General features: G+C 32.6%; 2 protein-coding genes across 2 annotated transcripts; both read left to right on the top strand.

The window, feature by feature from the left end:
* Positions 1-452: 452 nt before the first annotated feature.
* Positions 453-3,595, top strand: LOC103312348 (hypothetical protein). Its single transcript, XM_008192786.3, has 2 exons — positions 453-711; positions 2,984-3,595. The coding sequence occupies exons 1-2, from the start codon at positions 706-708 to the stop codon at positions 3,554-3,556; spliced, it is 579 nt and encodes a 192-aa protein (XP_008191008.1). The 5' UTR covers positions 453-705; the 3' UTR covers positions 3,557-3,595.
* Positions 3,596-8,751: 5,156 nt separating this feature from the next.
* On the top strand, positions 8,752-15,530 carry Cpr66D (Cuticular protein 66D). Its single transcript, XM_015978108.2, has 5 exons — positions 8,752-9,077; positions 9,174-9,530; positions 14,573-14,752; positions 14,967-15,053; positions 15,340-15,530. Exons 1-5 carry the CDS (start codon positions 8,802-8,804, stop codon positions 15,409-15,411), a joined length of 972 nt encoding a protein of 323 aa, XP_015833594.2. The 5' UTR covers positions 8,752-8,801; the 3' UTR covers positions 15,412-15,530.
* The last annotated feature ends 739 nt before the right edge of the window (positions 15,531-16,269 follow it).

The following is a 16,269-nucleotide window of genomic DNA, read 5'->3' on the forward strand; positions in this document are numbered from 1 at the left end:
GATGAAAATACGCCGGGTTTCGATCTCTAGAGATGCGGATTACTTTACTACTTCGTCGCCTTCTCTGGCTCTGCCTGTGTCCCTGTAACGTGTTTTATTGAAATTGATAAATTTTTCCCTGCTGTACACGGCCTACGTACTCCGGGAATACTGAAATGGCGTAACTGCAACTCTTTCTCAAATCGATCGGGAGATAATTGTTGTTAGCGATGTAGATTATAATTAAACAACAACAAAAAGCAGTAGTAAAGGTTTTCCGGAAATTCAAAGATTAAATGTCATCGTGCTAGAACACATCAGCCTTGAACGTCGTCGAATTCGACGCTGGATTGGGCGTGGTGACGACAACAACCGGATTAAAACCTGAAATGGACCATTTCAGGCGAAAACCTCTAAAACGCAAATTGAAAAAAATTCAAATTGTTGTTTAGAACGTCAAGTTTAAATCAGATTTTAAATATGATCAGTGATCACGTCCGATATCGTCGCGAGCGCAGAAAAAATATTTCGTTCCATTGTAGAAGATAGCAAATTATGTAGGAAATGGATTGAATGTCAAAAGCCTGTTTAGGCGTGTACAAAATTTACTGGATTAAATTATATTGCGAGTAGGGGAGTAACTACAATGGGCGAGTATAAAAGCAATTCGGACATCTTTCAAAGCGTATTCATTTTTCAAACCGACGACGTTAGAAAAATTACAAAATGAAGGTGAGTCGAGCTTGCTTTTTTAATTAATTTAACTTCTTTGTTTCGCGCGCCTGTAATTTTTTTCTAACACAAATTAATAATCACGATATTACCGCCGCTAGCACGAAATGTGGTCGTCAGAGTCGCTCTTCACGGCTGAAAATATTTCATTAAAATTAACTCCCAAGCTTTGATGCAACATCTCTTTGTTGAATAATTTGTTGCTACTGAAACTAACTGTACAGGTGTCACAGGAAGAATAATTTTTGTTTTTGAAAACTATCTATTGTCTCTAAATATTTTGCTCGAAACAAAAGGCATGTTTGCGATATTTCTTAATTGGAGAATACAATCCTTCAAGTTTTTATTTGCTTTTAGAACTTTGTTGTACCTTTTTTCGCTCAAGTCAAACCAGTCTAGCTATTTTAATTTTAGTCGTCCAAAATAACATGGTAAAAAATTAAACTCTAAGTTATAACGATAAAGTCCACTTCATAAGTATAAATCGTAAAGGGCAGGTAAACATAATACTAGTTTACAAAAAAATCTTTTCTTTTACCAAAAAGTGATTTGTACTGATTTTGTTTATTGCTTACTCACTGAAATTGTTTTAATATATTCACTAAAATTTTTTTTTATGGTGTCTAGTTTAGCATTTCTGTGGTAAACTAATTGTTAAACATTTTATTTGCTTTAAAATATCGTGAATGTAGATTAAGTCTAAACAACTTTTGTTTTGTTTGTGGTAAAATTATCCTAATAAAATCTAGGAAACTAAGCGGTCAAATGGTAAACGTTTCCATTAAGATTTAAAGTCTTATGAAAATAGTATAGAAATTTTGCTGGCAACAATTAAAAAACTGACACTAACTAGTGCAAAAAAATAAACAATCTGTTATTTTGAATATGACTTTAATATGATTTTTAATTTTTCAAAAGTTGAAATCAATCTTTTTTGTGGTGTCTTTGGCATTCGTTATTGACGTGATTAACAAATTGTTAAATATTTTATCTGCTTTAAAATATCATCAGAAGAATGTAAATTAAGTTCAAACAACTTTTTCCATGTTTGTGTTTAAATTATCCAACGAAAACCTAGAAAGCTTAAGCGTTGAACATAATGAATGTTTCCATCAAGATTTAAAGTCTTAAGAAGAGAGGTATTAAGGTTTTTGGGATAAAAATATGTTATTCGTTTACAACTAGCCTACATTAAAATAAACTGACTGTGTTAGTACAAAAGAAGAAGTTGTCTGTAACATTTTTGTGTTGCAAAAATTGACAAATATTGATACTTTAATAAATATTTAAAAAACTTGACGTCCTAATGTTTTTTTGACTTCATCTATTGATAAAAACGTTGTAAACTAGTGTAATAAATAAAAAAAAAAAATAAAAAATAAAAAAAATATTCGGTTTAATCAAATCTTCACATCAAAAATTATTGTTAGTCCATGTCATATCAGATATTTAGCTTACCAAGTGGTGTTAATTACCTAGGTAGGTGTAGGTATCATTTTATAAATATAGTATTAATTATTTCTTAGTTAATTGTATTTAAATTATTTTACGTAGCATTTACAATATTTTACTTAGAAAATGACAGTTATTTATTTGGCAATTTATTAATTAATATCCAAATAACATTATTGTACTTCCTATTGAAACAATTATTAGATACTACCATGTTTATCAAAGACTCTAATAATACTATTAGATAATGTTAGAATAAACTGAGTTCGTCATTTTACTCTCGCCAATATGTGAGAAATAAAGCGTCTAAAAAGTTCCAATTTTTAGGTGCAATTTTCTAAATGACACGAAAAGAGCAAAGAAACAAGAGAGTATTATCAAATTAACTTGCGTAATGAACTAATGAACTAATAATTGTCAAGTAAAATATAGACATTACACTGCAGATGGCTGTTGCGGCAGTTAGGTAATTATGGAAATGAAAATGAAACTCATTGTCTGAATTGTGGCGAAATGACCAATTATGTCAAGAATCCTAATGTAAAAATATGGTGTTTTCAGCAGCATTATCTCAGCTATTATCTGTTAAGTCGTAATTGCTGAGCTAAGTTTTTCACAACCCTCAAATATTCTTGGCCCATTTTATTACATATTTACATATAACCTAGACTTAAATTCTTTGTAAACTTTTTAATTTTTAAGATTTAAGATTTGTTTCTAATTTTATTAAAAAAATGAGATAACGAAAGAGCGAAAAATAAAAAAAAAGGTTTTTCTCAGAGTTTTATTGTTTTTTTTACATTTTTTATGATTTCCTCAGGCGTTTGTTGTCTTGTCCATTGCTCTCGCCATCGGCCTGGCCGAATGTGGCGTCGTTCCTGCCACCACCTTCGTGCGCGCCCCCAGCTTTGACAGCGCCGTGGTCAAGTCTGACCGCGTAGGCGGCAGTTTTGCTTACAGCACCGTGGAAGGCCATGCCTACGCCGCCGTCTCCCCCGTTGTCGAACGCATAACCGCCCCCGTCGCCGTCTCCTACACCCCGCACCAAGTGCATCTGGGCCACATCAACACTCCGGTAGCCGTCACACAACCCATTTATGCCGAACACTCTGTCGTCTCCCAGCCCATTTACTCTCATCAACACATCTTTGCCAACCCTCCTGTTTTCGCCCAAAACCCCGTCTTCGGCGGCTTCCCGAGCTATCCCGCAATCGGCGGTTTCCCCACTTCTCCCGTTGGAGGAATCGCGAGTGGTCCCGGAGTTGGAGGAATCGCGAGTATCCCTGGAGTTGGAGGAATTGCCAGTGCTCCTGCCGCCCCAGCCAACCCCGCTCCCACACCAGTCCAAGGGACCGTCATCGATGATGATACTGTTGCTGTGGATTCTGCCTAAACTTAGATGTTGTAATAAAAATAAATTTATTTATTCAAATCAGTGTTGTATCTACATCTACCCATTTCAAATCAAAAAGGAGTTTTTAAGTCACAAGAATTAATTTTCAAAATGACAGAAAAGAACTGGCGAAACAAGAAAATAAAATTTTTGCTAATAATTTTATTCAGTTTTCAATGTCTATTTTTGAATTACGTTAGTTAATTAGCTATCTACCTATTGATACACGTATGTACCATTAATGTGAAGGTACATTATTTTACAAGTTCTGTTTTAAATTAAAATGAAGCTGTTAAAATTAAAAAGAAAAAACAAACACAATCAGCATTAACATTAACAGCTTAATGTTAATAGGTATTTTCAACGAGTACATCAAACGTGAAAAAAAATGTTAAAATTGTTAATTTAAGAAAAGTAAATGATCTGTTTTGTATTGCTTTTTAATTGCGTACGTAGGACTATAAAAAACGCAGAGTGTATGGAATGTATATGGAAAAATAATAATAATAGTAATAAAAAAAGCTCATATTCGTAGTTGTGTTTTAAAGTTTTATTTCAAAACCCTTTTCCTCATCCTAGAAAAATCGGTCCACTGTGACTAGTTAGGTAGACAAAGAAAACATTTTTTTGATTATTGTTGAGGTTGAGGTACAATTGCTGTGGCTCCTGGCGACCCGTTCGTGAACAAAAATTACAGAAAACACTACCGGTAAATGCAAAAATAACGTCACATTTACTTTTAAATCATCAGTTTTCACTGTTTTTTTAGCAGTTAATTGTAATGAATTGGCTTTAATTGGGTTGGTATTAATTTTACATCTTAATACCAGAATAAAGGAATTTGCGGTCGACGAAAAAATATTGTAATCAACTCGTTTGTTAATGAGCCATTAATAATATCAACTATTGACAGATATCAAAGTTGAAATTGAAGTTAAAAAGATGAAAGTAGCTTTAACTGGGTTGGTATTAATTTCACATTTAATCACCAGAATTAAGGAATTTGCAGGAGGAAAAAATATTGTACACAACTCGTTCGTTAATAGGTAATTTTAACTACTAATAAAGCGCCTTCAGAAACCAATTAGTCTGTTAAATCATTGTTATAATAATTGAAAATTCACCCCCGTCAGAAATTGTAGTTAGGTTTCGGACAGAAAATTTATAAATAAAGTTTTTTTTAAATGTTTTTCTTGTTGCAGGAAATAATCACTGGCTTGAAGTTAATCGATTTTTCCGAGTCCTAAAACCGTTTGACTAATGTATTTAGTCTTGTAAACAATTGCTTGCAATGTAAAATCTCAAGAAAATTTTAAAATAAAAAAAAATAAAATAAAGTCGATTTGGAAATGAATTACGACGAGTATGAAGAAAAGTCAAATCCCTATTGTAAAAATAATACTTTGTTGTCACCGAAACATGTTTCAGTAATTAGTGGCTATGATCTAGAAAATTTTTTGAAAAATAAAATTATTCAAACATTTAGCCGAGACTATTTAATTTAACTGGGAACAAAATAAAAAACAAAAAAAGGAAAATCAAAACAAAATAATATATAAATATTGAAAAAAATATAATAAAACATAATTAAAATATAATAAATAATAATAAATAAATATAATAAGTATTGGAAAAGAGAAAATGGAGTAAAAAGGAAACAACATAGTATGTAATAAATTTTTAATATTTCAACCTTATCCGCAGAATGTAATCAAAATTTTGGCGTGTCTACATATTTGTGTAAAAGAAAATTTATAATATGTAATTAAGTTAAACAATAAATTTTTTTATTATTTATTTCGCTTTTATTTTTTTAATGGCACGACTCAATACATAAATATGCCGCTGAATTTTTTGCCGTACGGTAGAAAAAAATTAACGCTTGAGCATTTTTCTGGCTTCATGGCTGATGGAAATAAATTGTAATTAGTTTCGAATTGACGCCTTTTAATACAATATACCGGGTCATAACTATATTTCCATTTTGTTATTACAGGTAAATCATTTTCTCATGACACGTACACAATGAACTTGAGTGGAATATCAATTTCATTCCAGCTATGTTTTCTATAGTCAGATGAATAAATAACAAACATTGTATGCATTATTCATCTTCCCTGCGATGTTACATCTCGGAATCAATTTCATGTAAAATTTTCAGGATATATGTCCCTTTTATTTATGGGTCAGAAGTACCGGTTTGCTAATCCTTGCACGTTGCAAGTTGAAGTATTTATTAACTGGGGATTGCCTGCTTAAGCAGCTGAACTTCTCGGATTAAATATTCGCCTGCTTTTGCATAACACAAATGAAAATTGTAACGATTTCGCATCCAATAATAGGATATTTCATTTCATTGCCCCTTAGAATTCGAGCCTCAATTAATCATGATTTTAAGTAGTGTCGCTTCTAGGCGAAGCGTCCAAGTCTAAACACCTCTTTTCACACTAAAGCCCTTTCCTTGAAGACTGGATGTAGCAACTATAATAAATTTCAAGAGAGTTTGAGGTTGTGACAATTTACATGGAGAAGAGCCAATTTTGTTACCAACATGATTACACTTAAATAACACTACAATAAAAACAGACCAAAAATCAATGAACGTCATCGTCTACCAGCAAACTAATTTACGAAATGAATTTAGCACAATATGAATATTAAAGTTTCGGCCAAATGCTGAGGCTATTAAAAGCATATTTAGCAGAATTTAATAAGGTTTAATCTTTATATTCGGTGATTAAGTCTTCATTAGTTTCTCTCACGTTATTACACTGCGCTTAGTAGAGAACAAGTGTGGTAAAAACAGCAATATTACCGTACCTAATTCAATTAAATTTCGTTTAACTTAGTCACACAAGCTCGCATTTTTGAGGTATCCCTCTTTTTTTCTACTTAAAACGTCTCAAATGTGTGCCTAAGAGCATGCGGACGCAATCACGATTTGTGTTTAAAAGCAGCATTTTCTTGAAACGTCCGTTCGTTGGCGGCATTCAAAGGCAGTCAACCAGAGATCGTAACAGGCCATGAAAGAGACGCACCATTACAACTGTTGGGGGTGTCACATGACTGCGGCATGGGTCAAATAAAGGGTACACGTGCTTTCCGCCCCCTGGGCACGGCCCTTGAAGGATCATTAAGTAATGAAGTTCAGGAAAAGTGCTAAAGAGCCAAAATCTGCAGATTAGTTTTGGACCGGCGCCTAATTTATTTTATTTGCTTAAATTCAACGGCAATCCATTTAATGCGGTCGCTTTATTGCATTCAGCACACGTAGGCTTTATTTATTTTTTCATTTAAGTTAATTTCTTCGAAAAATTTATCGGTTCAATTTGCACACTTTCAACTTTCCAGCTCTACTGATGGGGTAAATAATTAAGAAATGGCTCTAATTTTGATTATCACATGAGCGAGGACCGTTCGTAATTCGATAAAATACAGTGCAGGGTGTGGAGGGAATTTCGACAACATATAATCATTCACAAAGCTCTGTGGAAATTTAGCTTGAAAGCGTAATCCGAGTGAATCAAGTCGGAAAAATAATTCTCAGGTTTTACAGCTCAGCCGCAGCAATTGTACTTGAGCACTTCGCGATCGAGATAAGTAAACTGAAGTTATTATCCTACTCCATTATTCTTGCTCACCGTCCTTATATCACAAAAAAGGGAAAATAAAGGGCCTATTTCGAACTCTCGGCTAATGCGTATCGAATTTTAAATAAGCCTTTTGTTTCCAGGCGTTCTGTTGCAAATACGCCACTCTCAATTATTTCCCGTGCCTTCTGCATACTAATCCAGAAAACCAAGAAATATGTCCCACACTTACTGGCGTTTTTATTAAAAAAAATTGAAGGGTGCATACATCCCTGTGATCTGCGTTAACTAAATTGCTTAATAACGGTGTCGAGAGGCTTGTAATTAGCACAATTTCTTGCTCGCATTTGCAATTTAACGTTCTTGGTGAGCGTCTGATGACAGACGTGCAATTTAAATTGAATAACACTGAAGTAATAACAATAGGAGGAACGTTTTTGGACGGGAAGACGTGGACATGCGAGCTGTACATTTTTAATGTCAGATTTTTGGTTTATTTGCGCACACAATGGAAATGTGTGTCTGAAAAAATAGTTTTCGGGAAGCACTCCACGAAAAAATGCATAATAAATAGGGCTGCATCTGACACTGCGGTTTTTCTATGTGGAGTTACTGTTGTAAATGCTATTCAAAATTTCAAGCGGACAGCTTGATTATTCAATTCGGGAATTCCATAAATTTAAAAGAACGCGAAATCCAAGGGAATTCATTTATTGGTGAAAAATTAAAATTTAGTGTGTTGAATCTGCAAAGTTTTTCAATCAACATTTTCCGGCGAATTTTATTAATCCACAGGCCCCGATTGTGGAAAGAGTAATTTGTCTTTAAATTAGCTAATAAAAATTTTAACTTTGTGTTTATTCAGTTTGATTAGTTTAGAGACGGGACTATTGTGGCAATTAATTTCGGTGGAGCTGTTTGATAAAAGTCACAAAGGGAGGAAACAATAAATTTAATCTTTTTATCTTTTGGCGCTCAGGTGTGACGCAAAAAATCCAATAACGAAATTAAAATGGGTAAGAAGCTCTCGAATGTAAAATGATTCCCTGAAGATTTATAAAAGGAACTCTGGGAAAATAAATGTTATCTTTTAACAAATTTTCTTTAATTAAACGTTTTATGCTGTGGCTAATTAATGTTTATTTTATCGTTGATAAACGATGTAATTTAATTATTCACTCGATATCTCATCCCAAATGGTGTTTAGCGTCGTTAGAGGGTTTTGGAACTCGGTCCCTTATAAACATATCACAGCCTAATTTATTACCCCGCTTTTACAGTAGTCGAATAGAATTCTAATTAGAACGAAAATAATTAAATTCACCGGTTCAAAATTCTAACACTACCATTAGATGGTATTGTTTTATCATGCACGCTTGAACTTTCGATATTTTGGAATTTAGTAATTTCCCCTAAAAAATTTTTAAATTAATTACGCTTTTTCTCACGACACATAGAGCAGTGGCGTGCACTTCAAGATGATGAAAAAATCGCTCGCTAACGACAATACGGTGACCCTACTATTGCACAACTCCTTTCTCCATGGCACAACAGGAAAGTTCTTCAGAGTAGGGCAAGCGAACGTATAAATACTAGTAATAATCAGCACTTGCTACCACCTTATCTTGTGAATTTACCGCGTAAATATTACCAAGATGAAATTAACAGTTTGTTTTATATTAGTTTACGTTACGGGAAGTTTCGCATATCCCGTATCGCAGCCAGCTTACCAAGACACTCCGTATATTAGTGCACAAAGCCCTGTTCAATATAGACAGCCACAGACTTACTTGACGCCACAGTACGTTACCGCCCCTGTGCCCGCACAACAACAGCCCGCAAAACCAGTGTACGAAGGACAACAAAAGTTCTCCACGCAAATCAGACAGCCCATACAACAAGTACTGTTAGCCACCAACGTTGACAGACAGGTAAACAACCCTCCAATATCTCAAACGCACGCGTTTCACTCAATCAAAGACTAGTAGAGCGGAAAAAATGTAAGCAACTGTGGCTTCCCTGTTTAGATACAGCGGGTGGCGCAAGCAGGAGGGCAGCTTTTCCTGCAGCACATTCAGGCTGCCCAGCAGCAAGGTCAAGCGCAACAAGCTTTAGACGCTGCTCAGAGGAAAGCAACGTCCCAGACATTGAGCAGACAGATACAGCCTCTACCTCTTCCAATACCTCAACAACAACCGCAACCGCAACCACACTATTTACAAGTTGTTCCTCAACCAGCTCCAATTAAGTACCAACCAGCCCCTGTTAAATACGCCGCTCCTGCAGCTCCAGGGTACAGGCCTTATGTACAACCACAACAGCAGCATCAGCAACAGCAACAACAACACCAAGGAGGGGAACAACAAAATCCAGAAGAGTACGATGTGAGTAAGGAGTAATTTATTTTTATGTACAACAAAGAAAAAGAATTGTACTTCAGTTTCTGGAAATATTGAACTAGAAACATTACCAAAAAATGTGATCAGTTTAAAAACAAAATGTGATTTTTAGCAACGTTTAATACTATAAAATAAATTAGAAACTGGTTTTAAATTAAGATTGTTTGGATATTCAACTACAGTTTAAAAAAAAATATTTTTTTATATTTTAACTGGTTAAAGCACACAAATCTGATGCAAATAAATGTAAAAATTAAGTCAGATTCTAACAAAGAAGCACAGAAGACGAAAAATATTGTTCTAATTTTTAAAATATATGTAACTAAGACAAACATACAAAAAATGAAATTACGGATTATTGTTTTTAAATATAAAATAGAAGAAATGAGAGTGATATCAAAACTACAATATGAAAAAGTATGAAATCAGAGTTCTAATAATTTAAAAAGTGTACATATTACCTTTAAATACAATGTGTTTTTAAATGATTCTCATCTAGTTAACTTTGAAATTGGTTTACATGTGCTCAATTGAATTCTCTGTCAATAAATGTCAAAACTGTCAGTTGTTAAATGCACAGACGACTAGATGAGAATCATCTAAAAACACATTGTATAACTCATTCGATTCTAAATTATTGTTATATAAAGGCAATAATGATAAATCTCGTAACCTTGACCTACATATTATACATCTAGAGAATGGATGTCAAAAGAGGATATTGTTACATAAAAATAATAAGAAATAAATATACAAAATTTCAGCAGTACTTAATTTTACGTTTACATAAAACATGGAAGTTAAAGAAATAAAAAAAAAATAAAAAAATACAAAAACAAAAAATAAAATTGGTGTTGTGATTGCGTAGTTGCAGTAGACAATTATGGAACTTAAACAAAGCTATGTACAAATACATGTTCTAGATATTAGCGCAAAAGGAAGTAAAGCAATTTATTAAAAGAGCAAGATATGAGCTCGAGGCAAAACCGTAGAAAGCGAAATTTCTCAAAAGTCAAAACTATGCTCTAGTTAAAGTTTTAGTGTTAATTTATTGTCTCTAAACAACACGTGGATAACACTGTATTATCGTTAACTTAAGATAAAAAGTACCTCAAATTTTTCAAAATATGCTCTACAGTCAAGCTTTCTCAGGATTACGACATGTGAAACGAATTAACTTTAGGTATTTTCTTTCACATTTATGTAATTACTTAATAATAATTAATTACACAAAAACAAATCCTGCCTCCAATCGAGTTATTTGACTAATAGATTCAAATCAGACTATAAACATTAATGGAATTCTTGAATACTATCACTAATTAGCAATTATTGAATGAATTGAATCCTAATTGCTAAAAATATACAAATACATGTTTCCCTTTTACGTTGATGAAAGCATTACTATTACACTGTGGTATGATTTCCCTTAATAGTAAAACAATTTTTCTTGTTTCTTCCATTTTCTAGGCTTAAGTTTAATACCTATCTGATGACAATACACACAGTGAATAGTGTATTACGGTTCAATTCTGTAGTTGATCCACACTTAATCCACACATAATCAATCATAAACATTCAATAATAATATAATCAACGCTAAGAATTATTTAGTAGCTACGTGATTTGCTGTCAGAATAGAAAGTAAAAGAAGAGATAAATTAATTGAATTATATGGGTATTTTCTCTACGTAAACTGGATTAGATTATAAAAACTACACTCCATACCCTACATTCTTTTATTTTTGAAAAACGGTCAAATTTTTATTGTACTTATGTAATTATACAAATTACAAATATCTAATTAGCAAAAAACGCTCAATCCCATACTTTCTTTTCACATCATAGTATAGACACATACGCGTAAGTCTGGAGAGAAATTTTCAAATATTTATTTTTCTCACATTTTTTTAACACATTCTGTTTCTGTTACGTATATTATTATTTACATGTGAGACCAATTATTGCCATGCTGCTACTTATTATCGTGACGTGTGATACTAAAATTAAGTAATTTCTTATGCTTTGAAAGTGAATTCCACTTCAAATCCTATGAATTTCTAAATGAAAACCAGATAAAAATTGCACATGTTTTTGCTTAATTCGAGTTTATTTCGCGAAGAGATTAGAGATAAAGCAACAGTCGATTATTCCGTGTAACCGAGGCTATTATCAAATTTACTACCTTTAAATCCACATACATTTCGGGGATAATCTCTTCCGGGGTAGCGAGTATTACATATGAAACTCCTCTCACAGCTTGGACCCTTTCAAACTTTCACTGAGTTTGATTCGATTAGCTTTTTACGAAACAAAGTTATCGGGATTAAAATGTTGCAATAAATGAGTGAAACTAATCGCTCTCTGTCGATAGTTTGATTAGTTGATCAATCAGAAATTTATCAGCAGGTAGACGATGGCAAGTCAGTCCCAAATGGTAATCCGCAATAACACTTCAAGGATAAAGGGAGCTTTCATGTCGGGTTGAAGTGCCGCATATTAGGAATGCGTTCGAATTGAGCTGGAATTGATTAATTTCTAGGCCATAGCTGCCTCAATTGTTAATATGCCGTTTGGGATTAATTGCAGTGTCGTACCTGGCCTAGAATATGCAATACTTCTGGTCATTGAAATTGTAAAGTCCAGCACTGAACGAAACTAGTGGTCAATTTTCAGCTTTAGCTTTACGTAACCGTCCGTTCCTTATCAATTTGAAAGCTGGCTTTAGAGCGAATTAATGTGGAGTTTGTAAGTCAGTGACCCGCACAAGGCGATGGTTAAAAACCCACATGCCAGTGTAATGCAGAATTTTCATAAGCTTGGTAGCGAACTTAGAAGCGAATTAGCAACAATTCTGCATGAGAGAAAACACGCACACTTACAACATTCACTCTTATTAAACCGTAATAACCCTAATCATATCAATTGAGCTGCAGCTCCAGTTTTAATTGGTCATTCCGAAAGCGAAGAGTTGGAAGTGCCCGGTAATAGTTTTATTGCACGTTTCAGTTGTATTTAAATTTAACGGGAGATTAAACCGGAAGTGCAGAATCAGATTTACGATTATTCCGCTAAACATAAAATTAAATTTGGCCGGCCGCTCGTGGACTTGGTTTTATTTGAAGGAATGAAACGTTTTATACCTTTTTCCAATTTTGTTGATTGCGTTTTTCAAATTTACATATGGTTTAGTGATGCTAAACGTTTTATGGCCAACTGTGGTGTGAAAGGAAACGAGCTGCTTGTGGATACAAGAAATGCTGATACACTTTCACCGCGTATCAATGGCCTGCGCTACATTTAATTATCGTTTTATTCGAAAACAAATCAAATGTGGGAAAAATCTCACTTTGTTATACGTGCATTCATCAAGCATGATTGGATACAAATGTAGAGAATGGAGCACTTTATTCTCGATTTTTTTACTCAATTAATTGTCGAAATGACTTTATTGTAAAACGGAAATTAACTTTTTTTTTAATACTATTAGAATAAAAAAGGGTTAATCCTATGTATCCAGCCATTTTTTGCAAAAGTAATAACTATATATTTATATAACTGTCCACTCACTTGAAAAACATTTGTTGTGTGCAGAAAGTTAGAAAAAAATATTTTCTCTAAGAAGCTGTGTGAAAACTAATCACACAAATCAACCTTTGTTATTAAATACATCAACAAATGTACTCTATGCATGTAAATTTTTTCAATTTATTTTAATTTTATTTATTTATCTATTAATAATAGTAAAAATGAATAAAATAAAAAAAACTAAAATATTAATTAATATGATTTCTAGTGTCATCCTAAAATAAACAAAGCTCAACTAGTAAATAATGTTTTGTGCAAAAAATACCTAAAGAAACTGCCGTAACTTCAAAATTATGTTTTTATTATAATGTAATAAAATATTATAATAAATAATTAAATTAATATTTTTTGGAGCTAGTGCTGATTGTTTTTTAAAGCATTGTTTATATTTAAATAATATAAGAAATTATAGGAAATAACATTTTTTTTGGTGTAATTTTAAAGGAATTGTTAAAAAAAATCTACAAACATTCACATTCATAGAGAAAAATATGAGGTATTTAAAAATCTATTTAATTGTTATTTTTTCAAATACACTAAAAAATACATTTAATAAACTCGCCTTGTAGATGTTGATAAAAACACGTCGTAAATGAAATAAAAAAAATTTTTTGTTCAGCTGCAGATAAGATTTTATAAAATTCGTAAGAAATTCCATAAAATAAAAGTACAGAAAATGTATAAATAAGTACAAAAGTTTTAGAGAATTCTTTGGTTAAATATAATCTATATACTATACTGTTCAGAACAATTTTTCCTTTTTTTTTGATCAAAACGAGATCTTTCTAATGAGCTACAGAATCCTGCAACTTTTGCCTACGCTTTTTTAATGTTTCGTTGAACTCTTCTTAAATTTGTACACAAGTAGCTTCAAACGTTTCTTTCTTGTGTCTATTATTCAGTCTAGCAAAAATCATTAATTTTTAAAAGAATCTAATTTATTATTTTTTTTACCAGCCATTTTATTTTTACATTTTTTTAGACCTAAAAATGTAATTTTTTATTATCTATAATAATTTGTCTCATTAGACCCAAGAGATAAAACAATTATCATCGTAACAATTTTTTTGTTGTTTAACCCGGCGCCTCCACCATAATTACACTTATGTGTTAGTGGACAGAAACAATACTACAAAGCAAATTGTGTTTTTAGAACATTTTTTAATGTTTACGGGTTAACAAACTTTAGTTTTTAACCTAAATACAATTATCTAGTAAACTTGCAACTAGAAAATTGCGTTTCTATTTTTATCAAGTGAAAACTATTTAATTCGCTTTTTATTTAACGATGTACAAAGTTTTGTTTTTTGCAAATGTCCCTCATTGTTTTAGGTTGAAATGAGAGCAATAAAAAACAATCATAATTCATTTTCTTTCTATATATTTAGCATGAACTAGCTTGAACAAACATTATTAATTATTATGGGCTCTTATTTCAGCCAAATCCCTCCTACCAGTTCGGTTTCGACGTGAATGACGATCTCTACACCAACTACCAAAATCGCAAAGAACAAAGAGAAGGGGGTAAAATTACAGGAAGCTATTCAGTTGTCGATCCTGACGGTTTCGTAAGAACAGTAACGTACCATACTGATCCTAAAGAGGGCTTCAAAGCTGAGGTGAGTTTACAACTCAATATTTTACGCAAAACAGCGAGTTTTATGCCGATTTTAAACAACACATTTCGAAAAACACAACCCAACACAATAAATTCTGCAGTAATTAATTTGGTAAATGTATTATTCGGCTCCCCTAGGATCGACGTTCCACTTTTAATTAATTCTAATTCGGACATTTTTTGCTCTCTGATTTTTCATTAACTACTTGTTGCAGGTCACGAGGCAGCCTACCAACATAGTTGTCAAAATACCTAAACCCGATCCCCAGTTTCAGAGACCTGCACAGCACTATATACAGCAGGTATGGATTTTAATAATTACCAAACTGAAAATTTTATAAATAGATCAAACTTTCCAATAATTGCAAGGATTGCAATTAATCAGTTGGCAAATATAAATATTACCAAACTTTTTTCTTGTTTATTCATATTTGTATTTAAATTTTTTGAACAAGCGACGAATATGCCAATATTAATCGCTTTGATCTAGTCAGTAAATTGAATTTTAATGAAAAAGCAAGCAAGAGAAAAAAGCAACTCTCATTAAATTAGGTTTTAATTATTAATAAGCGCCTTTTGTTGTTCCAGGCGGCTCCTGTCCAGCAGAAAGCTGAAGCACAAGCACAACAACCTAATTTAATCCAATATCAATACCAATAACTTTCTGATCTGAACTGACGAAGTGGCAAAGTTCTAGCCATTATCGAGAACATTTTATTGTTATTATTTTTAATTATTTGTAATTAAGAATTAAAGTTTGTAATAAAAATTTATAACAATTGTTTTATTCGACCAGCGGTAAGTTTCAATTGATAAAAAAGCAAAAACTAAATAAGTTTTTGATTAAAACCAATAGCAGAAACAGTTAATAATGAAATAATTAACACCTACGACCGGAAATTCATCAGCAAATAACTATGCCCTTTAAAATTAAAGTTTTAAATTTGCAAATGCAGTACGTTCGTTTGTCTACGTCCGCTTTGACGCAGTAAATGCCAAAGTGTAATTGCATTCTTATAGCCCCACACATTTACAGTCGAGTAAGTCCTTTGTGGAAGGAATATTTTCCTGTAAAATGGCAATTATATTTTGTGTGTAGGAATGGACCTGGAATTTTCTGTGTGGACGCGTTGGTCCCAGTATTAGCATTTTAAAATTAATCACACGATGTGTTATGGTAATTTCAATTCAGTAACAATGGACTTTGGTTATTTTTTATCTCTTATGTCTAGAATGTTTTATGGTATTTTATTGGATGTAACGCAGTGTAATGCTTTGTACGTCCGGATTTAAGAAACAAATCCAATAAATTTGTGCTGGAGAGTATGGCTCTAGCAGTGAGTGCAAATAAAGGTTGGAATCTCTTGGGCATGCTGAAACGAGATCTGGAGGAATATATTTTATTACTGCATTGCTTCGACGGATCATATCCCGAGCATAAATTTAAACAAAATGTGAAAATATTCCACGCAAGGTGAATCGCTCCGGAAAACTGCACTAAAGAATTACACTTAAAAC

This window comes from Tribolium castaneum, chromosome 1 (genome assembly GCF_031307605.1).
Source record: "Tribolium castaneum strain GA2 chromosome 1, icTriCast1.1, whole genome shotgun sequence".
Classification (NCBI taxonomy): Eukaryota; Metazoa; Arthropoda; class Insecta; order Coleoptera; family Tenebrionidae; genus Tribolium; species Tribolium castaneum.

Excerpts from the sequence above, each read along its gene's own strand:
- Cpr66D (XM_015978108.2), top strand. The coding sequence starts at position 8,802 with ATGAAATTAACAGTTTGTTTTATATTAGTTTACGTTACGGGAAGTTTC. Across the intron at positions 9,078-9,173 it reads CCACCAACGTTGACAGACAG|ATACAGCGGGTGGCGCAAGC; the intron begins GTAAACAACCCT and ends TTCCCTGTTTAG. Across the intron at positions 15,054-15,339 it reads CACAGCACTATATACAGCAG|GCGGCTCCTGTCCAGCAGAA; the intron begins GTATGGATTTTA and ends TTGTTGTTCCAG.